Here is a 23385-nt window from a genome sequence, read left to right as displayed (position 1 = left end):
TCACAAATCATCTCTAAGTTCATATGTTTTACTCTAGTACTGATGGGCTTCTCAGGTAATACTTCTCTCATGTTTATGCCAAGAACCCAAGAAGGAAAATCCAAATACAGAAGCACACCTCAAGTCTCTGCTTGAGTCACTTTTTCCTTTTTTTTTTTTTTTTTTTGAGAGAGAGAAAGAATTCGAGAGTATGGAGGGCGGGGCAGAGAGATAGGATCTTAAACAGGTTCCATGCTCAGCATGGAGGCAGACATGGGACTGGATCTCAAGACCCTGAGATCAAGACCTGAGCCGAAACCAAGAGTCAGACGTTTGACCATTGCCTGAGCCATCTCGGCATCCCTTGGGTTACTTCTACGTATATCCTCTCAGCCAAAGCAAGTCAATGGCCAGGCCCAAAGTAAATGGGTGATATGTGCGTGCTGCCCACAGTGAAGCCATGATGAGGGGGCAGATGTGAAATCCTACCGAAGGGGCATGAAGAATTGGGACCAGTAATTCAACCAACACTCGCTCCATGGTTCTTCACATTCTAAATATGTGAATTCAGACCCACACACCCCTTAGCTCTCAGGAAGTGATCATGTACAACAGTTTAGGCTTAAAACCTTGTGGGAATTAAGAAAACTCTGGCTACCAGAACCTACTGCATATTGTGTTTCTCTCAGTAACTGTTGTTTATCTGCCTTTGTCCTTGTAAACCTCAGTCCTAAACTCTGATGTAACTCAGGCCAGTCTGTGTGTAAGGCCATCAGCTGGGAGTTCTTTTGAGTCAGTGAGTTCTTTTGACTGGTTTCCACTTCCCTTTGAGGACATGTTCATTTGATCTGCAATTTTCAACCCTCTGGTGGGGCCACCCATGCAGAGCTCAGGCTGTGGTTGGGAAACTGCTGCTGGGGCATCTCAGCGGCCAGTGATCCACCCACACAGCCCCCAAACCTGACCTTTTCTCTCTCTTTCCATGTGTCCACCTGGTGCAGGCAGCAGCTCTTCCCACCTGGCCCACCCGACCCCCATTCCCTTGACTCTCTCTCCCCTCCCGTTCCACCCACACACCCCTCTATTCTCCACCCAGAACCAGCCATTTATTCACTCATTTATTGATCTCCCCAGGCACCCCTGCTGTGTCATGGTCGGTGCCAGTCCCCAGGGGAGACACCTGAATTCGGCCCATGGTCCTTGTTCAGGGTCTGCAACCTAGCGTATGGCGTGACAGATGCCAAACAGAGGTCTGTGTGGGGTGCCGGGCACATGGGAGCAGGCTCACACCAGACTTGTGGGAGGGGAGGGCGGGGCTCCCAGAGGCTCCTGAGGAGTGGGGGCAAGAGCAGATTGTGGAAGTTCAGCAGGTGCTGGAGGTTTAGATGGAAGGCGATGGATAGGGTTGGGGGGGCACCATAGCTACAGATGCTCTAGGATACTACAAGGTCTGTGTGAGAACCGAGTGAGATGGAGATGGAGGAAGGCCTCCAAGGACAGGAGTTTGGCCCAGAGCACAGGACTGCTGGCTCTGAGAGGCACTTTGGGGACTCCTCTGGCTGCAGGGGAAAGGGTGGTCTGGAGGAGAGGAGAGGACCTCCTGAAGGAGCCTCCGCATCTGGAAGGAGCCAGCGGTGCTTCCTGCTGGCACCAACGGAGCACTTCCATTCTTGCAGGCTCCCTTCACTGAGAGAAACAAGGGACGCTCTGTAGGATGGTTCCTTTCCCCACAGAAGGGGGCTGAAGCTTCAGGGAGCCTCCTTCCTCTGCCATCCCATGTGGGTAAGAAAAGGCGCCCCCTGGAGTGTGAACCTGAGGCTCCGCATGACACAGGGACATACATCATTGAATCTGCATGACACACGTGGGAGGTAGGCCTTTAATTCCCGTATTACTGCAGAAGGAACTAAGCTCCAAGAGGTTAAGCGTCTCTTCTAAGATCATAGGTTCAGGAGAAATGGTGCAAGAATACCGTCCCAGGACCACCGAGTTCTGAGCTCACATCCTTCCCAGCCTGCCATGCGTCTGTTCAGCATGTGGTTATGTGGCATCATGGATGGTTTACAAATAGGATTAAAGGTCAGATACTAGCCCCTTCTAAAATTTCACCTTGCACCCTGCATACACGCCCACATTTCCTATCACCCTTTCCTTGAACACTTTTCTATTATCTTGTACGCTACATGAGTTTACCAATTTGTCTTATTTACAGTGTCTCTCCCATTACTGGATCATAAGCTCTATGAGGGATTTTTGGCTTTGTTCACTTTTGTATCTGCAGCAGGAAGAACAATGTAGGAACATAGTAGATGTTCAACAGACATTTGTTGAATGAATGAATGAATGGATTAATGAATGAGATGCCTGATTCCAGTCTCACCCTTGACAAACCTGGAGTCAGCTGCTCATAAATGTTTTGACAACTGTCAGATTATGGGCACTGTTGTCCCCTTCTGGCTTATTGGATTGGTCCATATTTCTGTGAAATCACGTTGAAAGGCACAAGTGCACTACACTAAAGCAGAATCAAAATTTGGAATGGAAAGGGACTCTAGAGCTCTCCTGCATCCTCTCACTTTATAGCAGTGAGCACTGAGGTCCACTGATGAGCAGACCTGCAAAGTGAGGCAGGGTAAGCAGTGGGGAGGTCAAGGCTGGTACCCCTGAAATGTCAGCCTGGGCATCTTCTGTGACCTGCCCGCATGCCTCTAAGCACATTGGTTATAGCCACACGCAGAATTACTACTAACAGTGACCCTGTCATTTTAAAGCAAGGGAGGCATTTTGAAAAATATTAAAGCTAACCAAATAAAAGTTATGAAGAAACATAACGGAACATCTTCCCCCAACTTTATAAGATGCAGTCTGTTTTAATAAAAAGTAATGGACACGCAAGTTGCTTTGCAGCCATTGAAATTGACAAACTCCAAAATGACTTGTGGAGATGATGACTTACAGTTTATGAATGTGGCAGCTCCTACTTGTCACCAGGCTGGGCCCAAAGTCCCTTTAGCAGTCAAATCCTGTCTCATCCCTTCTTCTCTCCTGCCCTTCCAGAGTAGTCACTCTGAATCATGACTTTGTTTAAGCTCCCTCTGCCACCTTCCATACTAGTTAAGAGTTGGCTGGTGATGTTGCCACAAAACATCACATCAGCAGATGAGAACTTTCTTCTTTAAGTCTGGGGTAAGAATGACAACATTCCTTAAATTCTCTATGTCTAATTTAAACTGCTTTGCATCCCAATCCTGTGGTTCTGTTAAGATATACAGTTCGTCATTTTCAAATTCCTCCCCTGTCTTTCAAGTTCACAGAAAGTTCCCCCAATGTGCCCCACCTAGGATGGCGGCCTCCCTGAGTGTCACATGGTCTCCCCATGGGGCACTGGTATCTTTGTCCCTGTCTTCCAATGTGTTCAGACTCCTCCCCTCTTCCAGGATCTTGGGTCTTGGCTCTTTTCTGGCCATGTTGTCATTCGTGATGTCACACAGAAACCACCGAGTCAATGAACAGAAAGGCTTGGCTAATTTCTTGGAAGAGGCGAGGGAAAATACCTTCTGGTGGTTGGGACAGTGGCAATGTGTATCTTAATCTCCCAAGAAGCAGCCATTCAGTTAAGAAGCAACACAAAATGTGCTAATGAGGAATTCTGAATTCAGGTCGATTTTAGTTCTCAGTTGTAACCAAAATCTGCTTTATACCTCCCTGCTTTTATCTGGAGAAGTAAAACCTTAACAAGGCTGGGATCCTAGATTTCAACCTCTGGCCAGTTCCTGAATCTTAGATTGTAAAGACAGGGTATCCTACTCAAATGACTCTATAATTAGATTAATGAACATGAGTGAAGTCCCCTGGGATTAGGGAAGGGGAGGGAAGAAGAGGGAGGGTGGGTCTGACACCTAGAATTCCTGTGTCCTGGGTGAAGGAAAGCTCTTTGGTGCCAGGATGAATGCAGGCCTCAAGAAAGGCTAGAAATAAGTACTATATGTGAAATTAGTGATTCAGTTGGTTTTTGAAAGCTGATGGCCAGAATAACATGGACTTAAGGAAGCACATTCGTGGTGGTGGTGATGGGGAGGGAGAGGAATGGCCGTCTGGAGACCCCTGACTATTATGTATCCAGACTTGGAAGAAGCTGGGTGCTGGGCCCAGTCCTGCTAACCTCACACAAACCACCCTATTCTTCTGAGCAGAAGAAAAGAACCTCCGGCTGACACTCACTAGTTGTTCTAAGGTGAACCAGACATCCTCCCTTTTCTTGAAAGGTGCTGGCGCCCCCTGGAGGCAGCGTGCCTCCCCAGCAGTCCACTTATCTTCGGAGAGGGTTTTATATATCCTGGTTAATTGCATAGCTTTGTTTTTGTTTTTTGTAGTAGAAGTCATGAGAAAGGACTAAATATCATATTGTAAGAGATAAATCCCATAGAAAAATGTTTGGTTTTTCAAAATAAATTATTCTTCACAGTGTTTTGATTTGTGCCACTTCCCAGGAGAGAATTTCCAGAAACCAATTTTGAATGGAGGTTGGGAGGCAGTACATTCTGGGAGGAGGGTTGGGGTTCCTTAAATTTAACATTTTCTTCCCTGGCTGTCTTGTATTTTCCTGGGGGAGGGAGACAGGAAGCCAGGGGCCTCTGATACCCTTGCGATTCTAAGCTGCTTGGATTAGCAAGCTATTTTCACTGCCAGCTGTCCTCATCAGCAAAGGAGGTCCTCAGGCCAGGTGGCGGCTAATCCTATAGGACCGAGGAGGCAAGAGATGGGCGCCCTCCAGTGGGGGTCTCCTAGGCAGGTTTCTTGGCCCACAAGTGTTTTTTTCTGAGCCATGTCCTCTCATTGCATTAAAGGTGTTATATGCAAACAACGAATCATGGAACACTAATTACATCAAAAACTAATGATGTGCTGTATGATGATGAATGTGACACAATAAAAAGATAAATAAAAGTGTGTGGATAACCAAGGCCCTCACTGACATGCAAACATGGCCATTGGCTGTGTTGGGCTGTGTGGGGAGACGCAGAGACATAGCAAGAAGGACGGCAAGATGGAAAAAGGTCTGGGGTCCTTCGCTCTGATGCTCCAATGTGGTCCCTGGCTCCTGCTGGACTGGAGGCTTCAGACAAGTCTCCAGCAAGGATCTGGACGGTGAAGGTCCAGCCTGTCTGTGGGCTGGGGTTACCTTGGGAAATGGGGAGGACGGGTTGGCCCAGCCACTGCAGGTCAGTGGGTGCCTTGGTGGGGGTTAGTTCTTAAGCAGGGGGAGACCTGAGAAGGTTTCATGTCAGAGCTATAGCCCTGACTGCAGGCTGAGCCACAGAAATGTGGGTAGGAGTCTGTGGTGGGGATTTAAGAACCAAGCCAGGACCCCAAAACAAGGGAGAGGGAATGGCAGGTGGGCCCAGGGCAGAGTGCTATTAACTAAGACAACTCATCATCCTGGTGACTGTGTGGACACAGTGGGGTTGGGGTAGAGAGCAGGCAGTTTGGGTTAGTTCTCAGATCTCTGCCCTAATCTCAGGAGGGAGGTGTGGCTGTGCACAAGACAGGGTCTTGGGGACAGGAGCAGGCCTTAGCCAAGCAAGGTGAGAGAAGGTAGAGGTGATGAGCTCATACTGGGACATCAAGAGCTCAAGAGGCCCGTAGTCTTTTGGAGCAGAGGCTCCTAGGCAGCTGGGGGTCACATGGCTCTCCCACTGGAAGAGAGGCCTAGTGGGATTTTGTTTTCCTTTTCCTATTTCTTGAGTCTTCTGTCTCCAAGTGGGTAACAATGCAAGAAAACCGGCTCAGGAACACTGACGCTTTCTCTTTGGTCTGAACAGGACCCTTTTGGTCCACTTCTCCCACTTTAGTCCCTCTTTCCAGACCAGGCCCAGGGCCTCTTCATGATATGGTAGAAACAGCAGGGTTTTTGGAGCCAGGCAGGTGTGGGTTCAAAGCTCACCTATCCCCTAGCCTAGCTTCACCAGACAGAGCAGTTCGTTGTTAAAAAAAAAAAAAAAAAAAAAAAAAAAAAGTCTGTGGTTGATGGAAGCAGAAAAAGAGGTCTTGAGAGGAGCCTGGCCTGCACCCAGTTTTGGAGAGCCATGCTGAGGGCTCGGGGAGGACAATGGGCAGGAAAAATGAACTACTCAGCAGGACCTCAGCCATGGTCAGGCAGGGGACCGCCTCTGGAAAACGTTTCTCTCATTCCTGTTGAGTGGGGATATATCTCCGCTGCCCTGCACACTGGGCATCTGGCCACAGCTGCTGCCCAGCTCTCCCTTGCTTAAACATTCAACTTGCTTAGACTGATGGAATATTCTGCATAGGAACCTCTCTGATTGGCCCAGGAAAGACCTTGTATCTATACCCTGCTGGCCAGGGAGCCGGGAAAGTGAACTTCTGCTGTGTCCAGCTTAATGGTGGGGAAGTGGTGTTAGATGGCATTGGCTGGACCCTGGATTGGTTCATTTCATCTTCATAGCCCCGAAGGTGCTATTATGCCTCTCATTGTACAGATGAGAAAACTGAGGCCCAGAGAAATGAAGCAAGTTGGCCAGGGTTACACAGCTAGGAAGTGGCTGGCCTGGCCTTTCCCCCAGGACAGGTTCAAGATGGAACCTGTCTTGAACCTGGGAACCTGGGCTCCCAAACACCTCACTGCTATTAGTGAGTCTGTTTCCCACAGGTTCATATGGGGAGCGATTCTCTGAACATTCAAAGGGGGTGCATATGTTGGGTGGCCTAAAGGAGGACACGTGTCCATTGTGCTACCCGTGTGACCTCCTGTGAATTATTGAGCTTAACTGAGTGTCACCTGACTCCTGCGGAAATGGTAAGAATGGTTGTCCAGTGCTCGCTTCGACAGCACATACACACAAATCACAATGATACAGAGATTAGCATGGCCCCTGTGCAAGGATGACATGCAAATTCGTGATGTGTTCCATTAAAAGAAATGGTTTTCCATGCACTGTGAAGCTTGGAAGAGAACTATTTATGTCATCTACCCTAAGAGCTACCCCATCCCTTCCCCTATTTAAGACCCATGGAGATGTGAGCCATTGGCAGACCCCCAGCACCTAGCCTGACACCTTAAACAAAATCAACTGTCAATAAATGTCAGTTGTGTAAATCAAGGAAATCCAAATGATGTCATAGGAAAACCCATGGAAAAAAATAAGCAATTACTAGTGATCACTAAGGCGTGGTTAGTGACTCAAGATGTAATCTGTTTTATTTATTTCATTTTTGGAATAATGACTGCTACGTTTGAAAATTATGATCTATGCTTAATTATAAGGATTTAAGAAAAAAAGAAAAGTATAAAGACATACACATTAAAATATTACCCCTGATTCTACCACCTAGAGGAACCATTGTTTGATTTAGGTGGTCCTCAGATAGCGTGTGTGGGGAGAGGTGAGAAGGAGGAGGGAGGAGAGAGAACCCCTAGAATAAAAGCATGTAGGGGCGTCACACATCTGCCCTGATATTAATAGGTCTAATGAAGAAAAAGGTGAGATCCCCGTATCCATGCTCCTGCTAATGTTCAGTCATGCACTTAACCTTATTTGAATTTAGCAGAAGGAAGAGGAACTGGAGTGCCTTCCATCAGAGCTTTCCTATTTAGACAGGGTTGGTTCAAGGTTTTCCAGGTGGCCATGTCCCTAGATATTGGTGGTGACCCACGGGTGTGCTCAGACTCCACAGCTCTCTGGGACCTGGGGAGGGGGCTATGAATTCAGGGTTGTGTAGTGAAGTCAGCTCAGTGCCCTGGGGGATGTCACCCATGGCAGCTCCAGGCTGGACTCACCAGATAGCAAGCCCAGATGACACGAGGACTTTATCCTCATTAGACATCTTGGAGCCCAGGCTCTGAGAGGACTAATGGGGCTATGGATGTCCCCACTATTCCAGCTTCATCTCTACCATGACTTTGGGCAGGTAGTAGAAGTGTCTTACTTTAGGGTCCCTGGTGATTCCCAGCAGAGTAAGATTGCTTGGATCCCAGGGCCTGCCAGGGGCCTTATTCCTCCAGGTTACCCCCAAGCTCCCCATCTCCTTCTGGAGCTTGCTTGGCCTTGGAAGAGGTCTTGAGGTCTGCCAGCTTCTCTTCCTGTTAGGAGTGCGTTTGGTCGCTGGAGTCAGCACAGTGATAGGTTGCACGAGGCCAAGAAGGGCAGGCACCCAGACTCCCACCCAGGGCCACTCTCCCCTCAAGTTGCAACTATGCATGGCACTAGAGCTCACTTTTTGGTCCCTGGCAGAAGCTGGAGAACAAGGCCATGGGAGGAACACGTGAACGGATGAGAGACTTGCCATATAGAATTGGGCTGGGAGGATTCTAAGTGAAACTGGACCTGTCTTCAAGTGTCTAAGGGCTGCCATCTGGAGGAAAACAGATTTGCTGCCAGATACTCATGTGTGTTTTTTGGGCATCAGGTGCTGTGCTAAGTAGGGGGCAGTAGGAGCCAGGGGTGAGTAGGCTGGTCGTGGCCCTGGAGAAGCATGATGGGGGACAGAAACAATCCCAGAGCATGGGGAAGGTACAGATGCAGGGAGAGCAGAGCGGGGACAATGTGCTGGGGAAGTGGGGGGGGGTCCCTGGCCTGTGGGCCTGCGCTGTCCCACAGGGGATCCCCCAGCTGGAGGCAGCCCCCGAGAACTGGGTGTATGTGTGTAAGGAAGGGAATATCCTGTGAGTGCAGACTACATACCAGCTTTCAAAGTCTCCCTGCAAAACATCTCATTCATGATAATGTTTATCCTGCCGAAATGACATTACTGTGGATATAGTCGCTTAAATAAATTACACTATGAAAATAAATATCACCTGTTTCTTTTTACTACTAGAAAATGACGAGAGGCGCATGTGCTGGTACCTGCGGCTCGTGTTGTAACTCTATTGGTTGGAGCTGCTCTGGACCAGGGGTCGGCCATTAAGAAGCAGGGGTGCGGGTGCCCCTGGACGTCACCTCCCCGAAATAACTACTATGGAGGGGGCTGCCTCTGAGGGGTGAGGTCCCTGTCCCTAGAGGCCCAAACAGAGATGTTGGCAGTGGTGAAGAGACCACTGGATGAACTCCAAGGGTGTCTCCAGCTCTAACTTTGCCAGAGTTCAGTAGCCCTCTTTGCTGCCCTTCGGGGCCTCAGGCAGGACCCCGAGCTGGAGAGCCCTTTGTCTGTGGCCCGGAAGTCCCGCCCACCCCGGGGCTCCGCCTAGCCCTCAGCAGAGTGTGCTGGAGCATCTCCTTGGCTCTGGTGAGGGCTGCCTCAGCAGGAACAGCCACGTGGGGCACCACGCCCACCCCTTCCCAGGAGCTTCCATCGGCAGCCCCCACTGAGCGGGCTGTGGGGATGGTGATGTAGAGATGGGTGTCGTCTACGTGGTAGGTTTGCGGTGGTTGGCAGCCACCACTGGTCACCTCCCCAATGACAAGTGCCCGGCCCAGCCTCTTCATGATGTAGGTAAATTCCTCCGCCGCGCCGGCCGTCAGGGCGCTGGTCAGAATGGCCACGTTCTTCTTGGAGCCGTAACGTTCACCTGGAAAATAGAAGGTCCTTCAAGATGGCGAGTACCAGTCAGCACCCGGGGGCACCTGCCTTCTCCATGCTGTCTGGACCAGCAGAGAGGAAGGCCTGGGATTTAGTTTTGTGGCCTCGTGTCCACGTGCAAATCACTCCTTCCTGATCCCCAGCTCTGCATCTGTAAAATGGAGATGAGAATGTGTGCCCCAGAAAAGGAGGTGCTTCCTCTTCATGAATAATGAGAATGCCCAACCTGACCAGTCTCACTTTTTACTCCAGAATCCAGGAAGAGCCAAACATGCAAATTCAGGGCAACAACTCTCTAGGACAGCGATGTCTGATAGAAATGTGACACGAGCCAAAATGTGAGACTCAGATGTCACTCTAAGTTTTCTAGGAGTCACTTTAAACAAGTGAAAAGAAACAGATGAAATGAATCCTAATAATGTTTTATTTAACTCAGTAGAACTTAAAAATGTAATCCACAAAAATTATTGAGATATTTTACATCCTTATTTTTCCATAAAAAGTCTTCCAAATCTGTTTTGCACTTTCCACTTTCCACATCTCAGTTCATATGAGCCCTGTTTCAATGCTCAGTGTGGTGTGCAGGTCCCAGGTTAGACTCCACAATTCTAGGACCTCCTGATCTGCAGATTGGAGTCATTTGTACCTCTTGGTTTTGAATGTCTATTTGAATTTACAATTCGCCTGGTTCTAATTTTTATTTACATTTTACAGTATTTTTGAATATATGTCTTGCAGCTCCCCTTAAATCCTCATTTGATAAGGAAGTGTACGAGTGAGAATTGTGGGGTGATTTTCTGGTAATATGCACCCCCCCACCGTTGAGCCCCCAGCCCCTTGTTGGATGGGAGTGTAAGTTCCTTGGTTTGTCATGCTGAGCAAGGGAGTCAGAGTGAGCCTGTCACCCACAATGGAGCTGTGAGAGCCCTGGGCCCGCACTTGCTCCTCTGGCCACTGCTCTGGGCCCAGAGTCACAAACTTTCTTCAAGCAAGTATTCTGAACTTCTGCTGGGAGCTCGGGCAGGATGGGCGCTAGACACCATCTAGGGTTTGCGATGGGCAGGGGGATCCTTCTAGTTTTTGATTTGTTTTGTAGTCTGATGCTTGTAGTGGTGAGAATGGAGGGCATTTTGGTTTTAGACAAACCACTGTTCAAGTTCTGGCTCTTTCACTTACTAGCTGGGTGATGTTGGATGAGATACTCAACTCAGTTAAGACTCATTTTTTTCTCCTCTAGAAATTAAATATAATGGTAGCATTTTGCAGGGATTAAGGATCATTGTAAAAGTGCACAGCATAGGGCAGGGACTTTATATTCCCATTTACTATTACTTTCCCCGAACTCAAGCTATCTTTCCTTTCCCTGACTTTCCAGAAGCTTCTGGAATGAGAACAGGAAAAGGAAATCTTTTACACATACCTGCGAGCCGGGAGTGGGTCCAGAGCTCACTGACAGAGTCATTGGGCCGGCTGTAGATTTTGTCCAACAGAACTGGAGGGCCTTCATCGAAGAAGTAGGAGCACAGGGCAGAGATGGAGGAAGTGGGGCCGCCAATGTTGAATCTGAGGGAAGGGAAGGAGGAACCACTAGGGAGGAGTTCACAGGGAGGTCCTCAGTTCCCCTTTGAAGAGCCTGGGATCTTTGCCTTGAGGAGGACACTAATCCCAGGCAGCCTCAGTGCCCCATCCTAGTGCCCCATCTTCCTCCTGCAGAATTCCTTAGTTGATATTTCCCAGCATATAAATCTTGAGAATAGGAGACTTTGTGGTCAAATTTGTGTAGAAAATATTGAATGCCATAACTACCCCTTCTGATCAAATATTAATACATTATGTGGTATATACTGTAGAAATTATATTAAAGGCTCTGACAAGTCATGCAGTTGTGAAATTTTTTATAAATTTTCCCCACTTACTGATTTCGGACGGCTCTCCTGCACCCCTGCTGCCTGTGAGGATGCAGCCTTCCCCAGCTGTATTCTCCATAATTCTACAAAACCCACTGGACATTTTTGTTGTTGTGTCCTCATGGGGCACTTAGTGTAGCGGAGTGCTCAGAACTGTGGAACTATATTGGGCGGGGCGATGGGGTGGGGGAGGGGAGAGCCTGTGCCTATCCTAGGACATGCACAGGGTGAACTACTTGGGCCTCTGTCTTCTTATTTGTGAACAAGAAATGTGGGCTGGTAATATGTGAGGAGTCTCTTCTGGTTGATGGTCTAGGATGGCCCGATGGGGCTTAGGACAGGGTTTAGGGCCTGTTACCTCAGCATCTGAACCTCCCCCAACCTCTGGGTGGAAGAGTCTTTAAACAAAGCACACCTGTAGGCTGGGCCACTTCCTTTTACAAATGTGGTCTCACAGTTCATCATAAAGGGACTTAGCCTGAGCAGCATCTGCATGTTCAATATGTGTTTGAAGGATAAAATCTTCAGGAGTACGACAGGAGCACTCGAGCACAAGTTCTGGACATAGACACACACACACACACACACACACACACACACACACACACACACACGCCTGAGCCCCGGGAGGTGTTTCCTCTTCCAAGGAGAAAAAGCCTCTGAGATCCGGACCCCCTACTGACGACCAAGAACCATGGCTGAGCTGCAGGTCATGACTCCACCAATTCTGGCAGCTTCCCTCATGCAGCTGGGGGTGGGGGTTTCGGCTCGGTGGGGAGGGGGAGCGGGGAAACAGTCTGCCTCGCCCTGTGTCCACAGAGGGTACCCAGGGCAATCATGGAAGCCTGGGCCTGGTCCCTGCAGGCCCGGACTGTGTTCTTCCACCCCTTCCAGGAGAGAGGTCGCTAGCTGAGAGCATCCCTCTAACAGTCATTTTGTGATGCAAAAAATTCTTTTTGCAACAATAGTGGCTAATTTGCAAATTCTCTCTGGGACTCTGGCTTTCTTTCTTTCTTTCTTTCTTTTTTTTTAAGATTTTATTTATTTATTTGACAGAAATCGCAAGTAGGCAGAGAGGCAGGCAGAAAGAGGGGAACTCTGGTTTTCCTTTCTTTCTTTCTTTCTTTCTTTCTTTCTCTCCCTTTCTTTCTCCCTCCCTCCCTTTCTTTCTTTCTTTCTTTCTTTCTTTCTTTCTTTCTTTCTTTCTTTCTTTCTTTCTTTCTTCTTTCTTTCTTTAAAATTTTACTTAAATTCAATTAGCCAACTGACATACGGGACTCTGGCTTTATAATTCTCATGATGGAAGTGGTCATAGGCTGATTTTGTATGACATGAGAGGCACAGCTGCAGGTGGTGGCCTAGCTGTCCCAAACATGATTGATCATCAGAATCACCTGGGATGATGTCTTTCAAGTACACAGATGAGGAGCCCTCACCCCTGGTGCTCTGGTTTCAGTAGGGTGGCATTGGGGACTGGGAATCTGTTCTCAATGTCTCCCTTTGCCCCTCTCTCCCCACTGAATCCTATGACCAGGCAAGCCTGGGTGTCAAGGGGTAGCCCAGTGACTCTCAGCCTGGAATTAACATTGGGATCATCTGAGGAGCTTAAAAAGACCACCATTGCTGGGGCTCTCTGCAGCCAATGAAGCCAGGACCCCCAGGGCCAGAGACCTCTGCCCGCACCTCCCCCCTTCCTGGACCACTGACCTCATGTCAATAATCATAGCGTCTGTGTGCACAATCTTCTTCCAGATGTGCTCCACCAGCAGCTCTGACACCTGGGTGAGCAGCTCACAGTCTCCAAACATGTCAAACCTCAGGTAGCCAAGGTTGTCCTCAAACACATTAGTATGAAAGGAGAACTTGATCAAGTCCTCAAAGACTTCAGGGGAAGGGATCTGAAAGATCAGTGGGGAGGATAGGGTAGTGTCAGCAAACGAGCAGATTTTACAACTCAGGAAAGTGGGCATCATAATTTTCCTTTATACATGAATGACACTGAGGGGTGGGAGGGGACTAACACTTCTGAAAGAGGCAGTAGGTGTCAGGACCTTTTCCAGTGGAGAATCTAGGACATTATGTGGGTGGTGGGCCTGGGATGTGGACCCGAGTTTGGTAGGATGTGGTTGGCAGACTCCTTACAGAGAACACTCTGTGTGCCAACCCTACTCCAGGGGCCATGTTGTCCAGAGCTGCAAGGTCCAGGTGTGGTCATGGTCTCCACTCTGACTCCTCCTCCCACCCAGACCTCACAAGACACTACCTTGATGACTCTGAATTCAACTTCCTCTCCTTCCCCGGGGAAGGGAGGAAGACATTAGCTAGCTACTGGGCCTCTGAGTCTTTAGTAGGGGTTTGGCCCACTGCTGAGCACACTGGAGCCCTTACCATCACCCTCAGGGCACCCTGTAGCATCCCTATCCTTTCAATGAGGAAACTGAAACACAGAGTCATTAAGTAACTTGCCCAAGGTCACACAGCCAGTGTAGAAGCCAGTGTAGAAGCTGGTATAGAAGCTGAATCCACATGTGACTCTAAACCATGAACCCAGGCTATATTGGAAAGGGGTGAGTCCTCAATTTGGAATCTGGTGGGCCTGTGAGCCTAGCACAGTGCTGGCACATACAAGGCTCCCCCAACCTGCCTTGTGCCTCCTCTTCTCTCTGCAGGACTGCTAGAAGGGCACGGGCTCTGTGGGCTGGAATGAGAGCAAGCAGTGTACAGGGACACTGCTATTAACTGGGACTCCTGGCCTCCCAGGCCTCCTCTGCCCTCGGTCTCAAGCTCTTCGACCATTGGCCCCTCTCCTGTGCATCCCCTCTGGGGTTCCTTTCACTTTTTTGTAAAACAGGGATGGCGATTCTGCAGTAGTTGCTTCTGGTGCCCTTAGCTCTCCTCTGACTCTGGCTGTCGCCGGCCTTGGCTACAGGGGCCTGCCCCTGGCATACTCCACGTCTTCCAACCCTCTCCTTCAAGACCTTCTCCAAGCTGCCTCAGAGTCTGAGAGAGTTCACGTTGGCAGGGGGACCTTCAGTCGACGAAGGACAGGACCTGCAGGTCCCATCTGCAGATGGACAGCCCTGGGAGGCCTTCCCCACACTTGTTAGGATCCCACTGGAATCTTCAGAAGCAACAGCCTCAATAATGCACCCACCTGTCCCCCTGCCCACTTCCCTCCTTCCCACTCTCTCTGCTCCCTCCCTCCTGCTTCAGAGACTGCCTCCCCCACAAACTGCCTGCATCTAAGACCTGCTTTCCAGGGTACCAGAGACAAATTCTGCCCTGCCTACTCGAGACAATGCAGTGAAATGATGGATGATAAACCAGGTGGAGAGATGTTGTAAATGCTGCCTTTTGATGAGGCTCCTAGCTGACGGGAGCGTTTGGGGAACCCTTGGCTTATCTGGGCCATGGGTCTGGAGAAATTTTCCCTCAACCACCCAGCAGCAGAAATCCTCAACCTTGATTGAAACAACTTTCCAGTGTTTCCCCAGACATCCTTACTGGCTTCAAATAAACTGATCACAATAGCCTTGCTCTGAATTTCCCATCCAGCTGGCCCTCGGTTCAGAGTGCACACCCACTGAGCGAGCTCCTTCCAGATATAGGGAAACCACAATGACATGCGTGGTGGGAGGGGAGGAGAAGACAGTCGGGGCCGCACCATGGCTGTGGTTCTTGGGGCTGTGCGTTGGCACCCCTGACCATGCCCCAGCCCATGTCCCAGCTCCATGCTTCAGCTCTGAGACAACTGTGAGGCCAAGACTTCTGCCTGCTTCTCTCTCCAACCCCTCAACTCCTTCCCACAAACTGCAGCCTCCTGAGGCGGGCAGGTGGTGTGAACGAACACAAATCCCATGTTGCTAGAGGAGGAAACCGTTGTGACTTCTTGTGACCTGACCTTTACCTTACCACTGACTATAAGAAGTGCTGCAAACACTTGCCTTCTGCCCCGCTAAGAGTGAAACTCCTTCTCTACGAGGGCTTTTCACACTGAGCTCCTGTGAGTTCCAGTGTTCTACAGAGCTGCTCAGGGACCTCATGGATGCGAGAAGGGGAAGGGATGACAGGAGGAGAGGAAGGAAAAGGTGTGACTGGTGAGCCCTTAAACCCAGAAACAAGTCTGGAGGCCTTTGTCTTGCACCATGCACAGAGTCCTAGGCTAAGTGCCCCTTGTATCTCACCTGCATGGGCACGATCCCAGGAATGTGGTCCTTGGCATCCTCGGGGATGTGGGCTGTCTTCAGGTGTGGGTCTCCAGACAGCATCTGCAGGTCGGCGCCCAGCATCTCAGCCAGGGCCCCTTCTGAGGTCACCCTGGAGTAGCGGCCCTGCAGACGGCTCAGCTTGGCAGCCATCTTGGCCCCCAGTTCTGGGGAGGCATAGTTATCCGCCACCAGCTTCCCGGTGGTCTGCAGCACCGTGGGCACCTTGGCACGCAGGGCCACTATGTCCCGGGCTGTGGAGAGGGCCTCGCTCATGGGCACAGTGATGTCTGGCTCCACCCCAGCCAGGTCCCAGGCCTCACCTGTGCTGGCACTCAGGGCCATCTGCGTGGGCATGGAGGCATACAAAGGGCTGCTGCCCACTTGATAGATGCCCACGGAGAGTGCTCCTCCAGCGGTGGGCTCCCCAATGACCGTGGCCCGCTGCAGGTCCTGCATGGTGTGAGCAAAGGCCTCAGCGGCTGACCCGCTGATATGGCTCATCAGAATGTAGAGGTCCTTGTGGGGGCCGTAGCGCTGACCGGCCACCTGTGGCAGGGTCCACACCTCCGTGACCCTTGAGGTGGCCCTGTCAAAGACAGAGTAGAGGTGCTGGCGGGGCTCTGCCTCGAAGAAATAAGAGCAGAGCAGCGGCACCGCGGTGGAGTAGCTCCCGGGGTTGTACCGCAGGTCGACGACAAGTGCTGCGGTGTCTACCAGCTTTTGCCACACCAGCTGCACCAGCTGTGGCCCGATGGCCTTCACTGTCTCCAGCTCAGCCATGGCGTCGAAGCGCAGGTAACCCAGGCGGCCAGGCAGCACCTCTGTCTTAAACAGGGCTTCGATGAGGTAGGAGACCTCCTCTGGGGAGGGGACGGCGGGGGGTGGTGGGGGCACGTCCTCAGCCACCATCTCACTGGGACTGTGGAACACCAGCAGGCGGTGATCCCCAGACATCTCCTGCAGGTCAGCGGTGAGCTGGGAGGCCAGCGACTCCAGGTCCACAGCAGTGCGGTAGGCCCCCTGGGTCAGCTTGGCCCGCAGCAGGGCGCTGGTCTGCCCCACGACCTCTGGCCGTGCATAGTGCGCCTCTACCAGGTGCCCCGTGCCCTCCACCAAGGCCTCCAGGCTGCGGTGGAACTCCAGCACCTCTTGGGCCCTGTCCAGGGCCTCCTCGGCCAGCACGATGGCATCAGGCACCACACCGCCCCCCAGCCAGCATTCGCCATGGTTGTCAATGAAGGTGAGCACGGGCACCGTGAGCACCAGGTCCCCCTCGGGCATTTCCAGCAGGGGCACCGTGCGGGTGTGCAGCAGGCTGCCCGCGGTGATCTCACCCACCAGTGTGGCCCAGCCCAGCGACTGCATGAGGAAGGCCAACTCCTCGGCGGCGGTGGCTGTGCGGTGGCTGGTGAGCAGGTACACGCCGCGCTGGATGGGGTAGCGCTGGCCTAGCCGCTCCATGGGGCTGAAGTGCTCCTGCGTGATGTTGGTGCGACGGTCGTACGTGGTGAAGAGGCGCACGGAGCCGGCGTCGGGACCCTGGAAGTAAGAGAGCAGCAGGGGCACAGCGGAGGATGGTCCCCCGGGGTTCTGGCGCAGGTCCATGATGAGGTGCTCCGTGTCCTTCAGGGGCCCCCACACCTGACGTACGATGTAGGGGCTCAGCGCCTCCAGCACCGAGGCGTTGGCAAAGCTGTCAAAGCGGAGGTAGCCCACGTTGCCGGGCAGCACGGACACCTGGAACATAGCGCCCACTAGGGCTCGCCGGGCAGCCTCATTGTCGGGCACCGTGGGGACCACCTCCGGAGGGTCGTCCTCTCCAACCTCGGGCCCAAAAGAGGTTTCCTTAGGACTGACGGCCCGCACCAGGAGCCTGGGGTCCTCGGACGCAGTCTGCAGACCTGCGTTGAGCTTCGCGACCAGGTCCTCCTCAGAGACCACCGCAGAGAAGTCCATATTGGCCAGGTGGTGCAGCAGGGCGGGCACGCGGTCCACCAGTGTGTAGTAGGCCTGGAGCGCCCCCTGCAGGCGCCGCACCACTCCAGGCAGGGCCTGGCGCAAAGTGAGGATGGCCAGGGCTTTCTCTAGGGCCTGCTCCGCTGGTGTCCCCACACAGGGCAGTACCCCGCTGCCCTCCCAGGTCTGGCTGCCCCCTCCCAAGGGCCCTAGAGACCTGGACACGGGCACGGTGAGGAAGAAGTCGGACTGGCCTATCCTTAGCTTCTGGAGGTCCAGGGCACCCCCTCCAGTCCGCTCGCCCACCACAATGGCTCTGCGCATCTGTTTGAGGATGTAAGTGATGTCCTCAGCCACACCCCCCGTGTGGCTGCTGGTGAGGACCACCACATCCTTGTCCGCACTGTACCTTTCTCCCAGGACGTGGGGCAGGGTCCAGATCTCAGTGGTCGTATTGGAGGGGCGGTCGTAGATGGTATCCACGTGCAGGACTGTGTTCCCTGGGTGCAGGTAGGAGATGAAGTAGGGGATACCAGAAATGTGGCCCCCAGTGCAGTGTCGGAGGTCCAGCACCAAGGCAGAGGTGCCCATGAGCTTCCTCCAGACGCTGGCAACCAGGAAGGCCCCCAGCTTGCTCACCACCTCCTGGCCTGGGATGTCGTCCACACGCAAGTAGCCCACGTTGCCCTCCAGAACCTCGTGGCGGATGCCCTTCTGCAAGCGGGCAAGCAGTTCCTCTTGGGTGAGGTTGGTGAGGGCTGAAGCTTGCTGGGGAGCCTGGAGGGTGCTGGGCTCATAGGAGATGACCAGGCGAGGGTCATTCAAGGAGCTCTGCACCCCGGTGGTCAGCACATGGGCAAGAGTCTGCGGGTCTGAAATGGCGAGGATCTCCCGGCTCTTGATGGCCTGCTCGATGGCTTCCTGCATCCCCATCAGGTTCTCCGGGAAGCAGTAGTTATCCAGGAGGACCTTGGCCATGTCGAGCACCAGGGTTGGCTGGAACAAGTGCGTGGGGCCGGCCAGACCACAGAGCAGCATGGACAAGATCAGGGCCCATTCTCTCGTCATGTGGATCCGGCAGGAGAGCTGCACAAAAGCCCCCTAGACTGTGCGTGAGGCCACGGCACTGCTGTGTGGCTGCCTTCCTCCCTCGTCCTTCTCAGCAGGCGGACAGAAGGTCTGGGGCTAAACTCGGGAGTTGGGGTGCGGCTTCCAGCTCCAGTAAGCCTTTAATCCTGTCTAATTCCAGCGCATCAGCCCTGGGGACTAGAGAGCAGGGGCCCAAGTGGTTTGACCCAGAAGGTGCGCTGGATCTCATCTTGCTGTGCCACCTCTGTATAAAGTAATCTGAGTAACTACTGTTTACTCTGAGTTCCTGCCACACGTCAGGCGCTGCACTATGCTTTGCAAGGTAACTGTTTTTTTACTAGAGCCTGGCAAAAATAAGAACTATTAATTGGCTCTCAACAGCATTTCCCCACCACACCATGTGATCCACGTGCCAGTAACTAGGTAGGACTCATTGGAGCCCGGGCTCTGTGACTCTCTACTCTGTGGCCTTAGGGAAGTGGCTTACTTATTATGTAAATTAAGTAAGAAACTATGCGTAAAGCATCCCTTGGTTTCAGGCAAGAAGGGAGCATTCCCTTACTGGTAATTTCTCCGTGGTGGAAATGATCTCCACCACATGGCTGAAGAAATGGAGCTCTGTAGCTCCATGCAGCCCATCATTTTAGGTGGGGGTTGAGGAGACACTGAGACCAAGTCTGGGGAGGGGGCTGCAGTCGGCTCCGACAGTGCGGAGGCTGAGTCTGAGGCTGCCATCCACTTCAGAGGTGGAAGTTAATTTCTATGTCTTGCTAATGCATCCAGGGAATTGGAGTGGGTCCCCCAACCCCTTTCAAACAGTAAGAATACAATGTCTCGACCTCACTGGTGTATGTGGTGTATGGGTGGGGTGTCCGCCTTCCAGACACCACGGGATCAGTGATTCCAGGTCTGATGAGGTGGTCTCTGTGACCTAACAGGTTCCATGCTCCTGGCTCAAGAAGGCCCCTGCTGGTTGAGGTCTCCGTCCATGGCCCGGTGTTTGCAGGGAGAACCCAGCGGCAGAACTTGGGTCTCGGCACTCCCAGGCCTCCCAAGCATCCAGATCATTCCCCCACCTACACAGAGGACACAGGCCTGTCTCAGGTGACCAGCCAGACTCTAAGCCTCCCTCCCAGCTTCTGTTCCTTCACATGGAAGTGACATGCTTGCAGCTGACTTGCCCCAGATCTCCAAGAATACCTGCCAAGGAGCCTAGAGTCAAGAGCCCCTGCTTTGTCTCCGCATCTCTCTGGGGATGGGCACTTCCCATATTTAACAGACACCCACCGCTCAGAGTACACATAGCCGGGGAGAGCGCTGGGAGAGCGGTTCCCCTCAACTCACTTGGCTCATTAGCCCCACACATCCTCCTAGGGGCCTGCAGACAGCTAGCAGGTGCACACGTGTGCCTCAGCAGGCAGCTGCAGGAGCTGTGCCCAGGGACAGGGGGCTTTCTCAGCACCCTCAAGAACCACAATCTGCTCTCTGGAACTCATTATCTGGGGATGTTTACCAAGTGGTTTATGAAGGCCAAAGAGGTCAATTAGCTAAAACAAACATATTTTTAGCTCATTAGGATTTGTTTAATGCCCAAGTGACATATGGTCACATCAATCCACTGTTCACAGCCAATGAGGTAAGCCTGATTTATTATAACAATAAGGTCTCCTTAGCCCCCACTGGGAAGACTGGGCCTTCCGATCTGCCTCTATTTGGGGAGTCACATGTCAGAGTGTGCCATCCCGGGCCTCCGAGAGCACTTCTCTGTCCTTGCTTGAGCTCAGGCGAAGCCTCGGGACCCGGAAGGGCAGAGGATAAAGATGACCAGGAAAAAGTCCTTCTTTGGGGAAAGTGCTTCTCCTGGACTCTTCCTAAAATGCAGTTATAGGATGGGATGCCTGAAGCCATTGCTGGGCACCGATTTGTGGGGATGGATGGCCCAGAGCCTCGCAGAGGATGTGGGCAACAGAATGGAGGTGCGTCGCATATCACCATAGGCGCAGAGTTAGTGCCTGCAAGGAGACATGGTGTCTCCTCCTGCAGGTGTGGCCAGAGGCCAGTGGGAGAAAATTCTCTCCCCAGAGTTCCGTCTTTCTCTCTGTGTTCTTTATGGACATTTTCAAGCAGTACAGCAAATATCCATGTCCTCAGATTTTAACACTGACATTTTATTACCCTTTCTTTATCGCACCTCTGTCTCTCTCTCTAAACCTCAAACCAGCGTATTTTTTAGATGCATTTCAAAGCAAGTTATATCCTGTCTTTATTTTATTTTAATCCTTTTTCTTTTCACTTTTTCTTTTTTTTAACTTTTTTTAAAAATAAGAGTAAAACATACTCATTTTTACAAGTTAAATAATTCATAAATGTGTGAACAATCTTTTTCCAAAGCCGTTCCAATCTAGCCAATAATAATGTGTATTACACATACATAAATAATGTTTAATGTGTGGCTGTCCTCTCTTTTCTCTGGGTTCATACATGAATGCACATATATAGGAGATGTACAGTCTGTTCATCTAAGGATGTCCATCCATCCATCCATCCATCCATTTAGTGTCATCTGTGTTCACATAGAGTCCATACTGTGTATACATGGTAATTTGCCTTTTGTTTTACTTACTTAAACATACAGCAGAAACAACCTCACTGCTGAAGCATATACATAAAGTTCATCCTTTTAATGACTGCACTGCAGCCATTTTACTGATCTGTTCTCCTCATGAGAGAGATTTTAAGTTGTTTCTGTTTTTATTTCTATAAACAGTATCATTATAAATGTTCTCAAAGATGTGTTCTTAAGGACTAGTGTTTCTTGTTTCTGTAAATTCCCAAAACTGGTCTCACTGAATCGAAGAGTATGTGTATTTGTTCACTTGTTTCCTTTATCATATTTTTAGTAACTTTTAAAAAAATTTCTTTTCAGTGTTCCAGAATTCATTGTTTATGCACCACATCCAGTGCTCCATGCAATATGTGCCCTCCACAATACCCACCACCTGGCTCATCCAAACTCCCACTCCCCTCCCCTCCAAAACCCTCAGTTTGTTTCTCAGAGTCCACAGTCTCTCATGGTTCGTCTCCCCCTCCGATTTCCCCCAACTCACATCTCCTCTCCATCTCCCAGTGTCCTCCGTGTTATTCCTTATGCTCCACAAGTAAGTGAAACCATATGATAATTGACTCTCTCTGCTTGACTTATTTCACTCAGCATAATCTCTTCCAGTCCCGTCCATGTTGATACAAAAGTTGGGGATTCATCCTTTCTGATGGAGGCATAATACTCCATAGTATATACGAACCGTATCTTCTTTATCCAATTGTCTGTTGAAGGGCATCTTGGCTCTTTCCACAGTTTGACAACTGTGACCATTGCTGCTATGAACATTGGGATGGTAACTTTTAAGTTATCTGTAAATGTGTATTTTTTCTGTTTTTTTTTTTTTTCTTAAAACAACTTAATTAATGTATGACTGACACACATGGAACTGACCATATTTGAAGTGTACAGTCCGGTGAGTTTTGACATGTGTATTCTCCTACGGAATTGTCACCCAGCTCAAGATCATGTATATTGCCCTCATCCTCAAATTTTTCTCATGCCTCATTGTTATGCAACCCCCCCTTACATCTCCATTTCCAAGGAGACACTGATCTGCCTTCTCACCACTGTGGATTCGTTCTCATTGTCCAGACCTTAAATGGAATTATAACATGTGTACTGTTTTTTTTTTTTCCTTCCTGTCTTCCTTCATTCAGCATCATGAGTTTGAGACACACCTATGTTGTTGAGGGCACCGTTAGTTTATTTATTTAATTGCTGAGTGGTATTCCACGGTATGGATCTATTGCCATCTGTTATCCACTCCTGGGCTGACTGACCTGCAGCTTGCTTCCACATGTAACTGTTACAAATGCAGCTGCTGTGTGTGTTTAAGTATAGGATATATGGTTTTATTTTCACCAGGGCAGGAATGCATGTTTAGCATTTTAAGAAATAACCAGTTTTCCAAAATTTAAATTCATACAAGCAGTGTTATGAGATTTCTAATTCCTCCACATCAATGCCAACAATTGGTATGTACGGTCCGACTTTAATTTTAGCTATTTTAATGGCTATGGAGTGACTTCCCATTATGATTTGAGTTAACATTTCCTTGATGACTAATAGTGTTGAGCATCTTTTAATATATTTATTGGCCATTTGTATATACTCCAAGATGAAATATCTGTTTAGATCTTTTGCACATTTGTTGGGGCTGATGGGGATGTCTTGGAGTGGAATTGCTGGGTCATGCAGTAATCCTCTGTTTAACTTTTTGAGGAACCGCCAAACCATTTTCCCCTTGCAGCTGCACCATTTTGCATTGCTGCCAGCACTTCTGAATGTTTGATTCCTCCACATCCTTGTCAACACTCATTATCCTCTGGCTTTTTGATATTAGCCATCCTAGAGAGTGTGAAGTAGCTTTGATTTGCATTTCCCTACTGACTCGCAATGCCAACAATTTTTTCGTGTGCTTATTGGCTATTTGCATATCCTCCCTAGTGAACTGTCTATTCAGGTTCTTTGTCCCATTTTAAAATTAGGTCACTTTCCCCTTTATTACTAAGTTATAAGCATTCTGGTACAAGTCCCTTATCAGATACGTGATTTGCAAAAATCCCCTTCTATTCCATGGGTTATCTTCTCACTTTCTTGCTGG

The 23385-nt window shown here is 50.4% G+C and overlaps 1 protein-coding gene and 1 non-coding gene across 2 annotated transcripts; one reads left to right on the top strand and one right to left on the bottom strand.

Moving 5' to 3' along the window:
* Positions 1-6813: 6813 nt before the first annotated feature.
* On the top strand, positions 6814-6917 carry LOC116858699. The gene has a single exon (XR_004380994.1). It is a non-coding gene; the product is annotated as a U6 spliceosomal RNA (small nuclear RNA).
* A 1073-nt stretch (positions 6918-7990) lies between these two features.
* On the bottom strand, positions 7991-18658 carry RBP3 (retinol binding protein 3). Its single transcript, XM_032842973.1, has 5 exons — positions 15611-18658; positions 13134-13324; positions 10940-11082; positions 9171-9508; positions 7991-8080 (listed from the first exon to the last, which is right to left on the bottom strand). The coding sequence occupies exons 1-5, from the start codon at positions 18656-18658 to the stop codon at positions 7991-7993; spliced, it is 3810 nt and encodes a 1269-aa protein (XP_032698864.1).
* Between the last annotated feature and the right edge of the window lie 4727 nt (positions 18659-23385).

This window comes from Lontra canadensis, unplaced genomic scaffold, assembly GCF_010015895.1.
Source record: "Lontra canadensis isolate GAN:19392208 unplaced genomic scaffold, GSC_riverotter_1.0 scaffold3, whole genome shotgun sequence".
In the NCBI taxonomy this organism is placed as follows: Eukaryota; Metazoa; Chordata; class Mammalia; order Carnivora; family Mustelidae; genus Lontra; species Lontra canadensis.
The sequence above is the reverse complement of the archived record's forward strand: the minus strand, read 5'-3'. Positions and strand labels throughout refer to the sequence as shown.